The 304-nt window shown below is 45.4% G+C and overlaps 1 protein-coding gene across 1 annotated transcript; it reads right to left on the reverse strand.

The window, feature by feature from the left end:
* Positions 1 to 5: 5 nt before the first annotated feature.
* LOC109132068 (basic leucine zipper 43-like) lies at positions 6 to 299 on the reverse strand (the record flags this gene model as incomplete). The annotated part of the gene is made up of 1 exon (XM_019243196.1): positions 6 to 299. A coding segment is annotated over one exon (294 nt), but the record flags the coding sequence as incomplete, so codon positions are not given.
* Positions 300 to 304: the final 5 nt, after the last annotated feature.

Raw genomic sequence — 304 nt, forward strand, 5'->3', positions numbered from 1 at the left:
GAGAGATTGTTAAGCTTATCAAGCAACTGATGATTCTCGATCCTCAACCACATCACTTGTGACCAAAGCTCGTCAAGGTGTCTCTGCTTCCTCATACGCGATCTCCTTGCGGATTCTCTGTTTGATATCATCCTTCTCTGCTTACGCTCGTTGATTATGTTGTTGTTCGTCTGGTGCTCTTCTGCTTCGTCTGAGGTCGAGTTGTTGCTGCTTAAGCTCATGGATTGTGGATTGTTTGTAGAGCTTTGGAATCCATAGAGGGGGTTCGAGTTTTGACAGTTGGATGGAAATGGCGTAGATATCG

Source organism: Camelina sativa, unplaced genomic scaffold (genome assembly GCF_000633955.1).
Source record: "Camelina sativa cultivar DH55 unplaced genomic scaffold, Cs unpScaffold16998, whole genome shotgun sequence".
NCBI classification, from domain to species: Eukaryota; Viridiplantae; Streptophyta; class Magnoliopsida; order Brassicales; family Brassicaceae; genus Camelina; species Camelina sativa.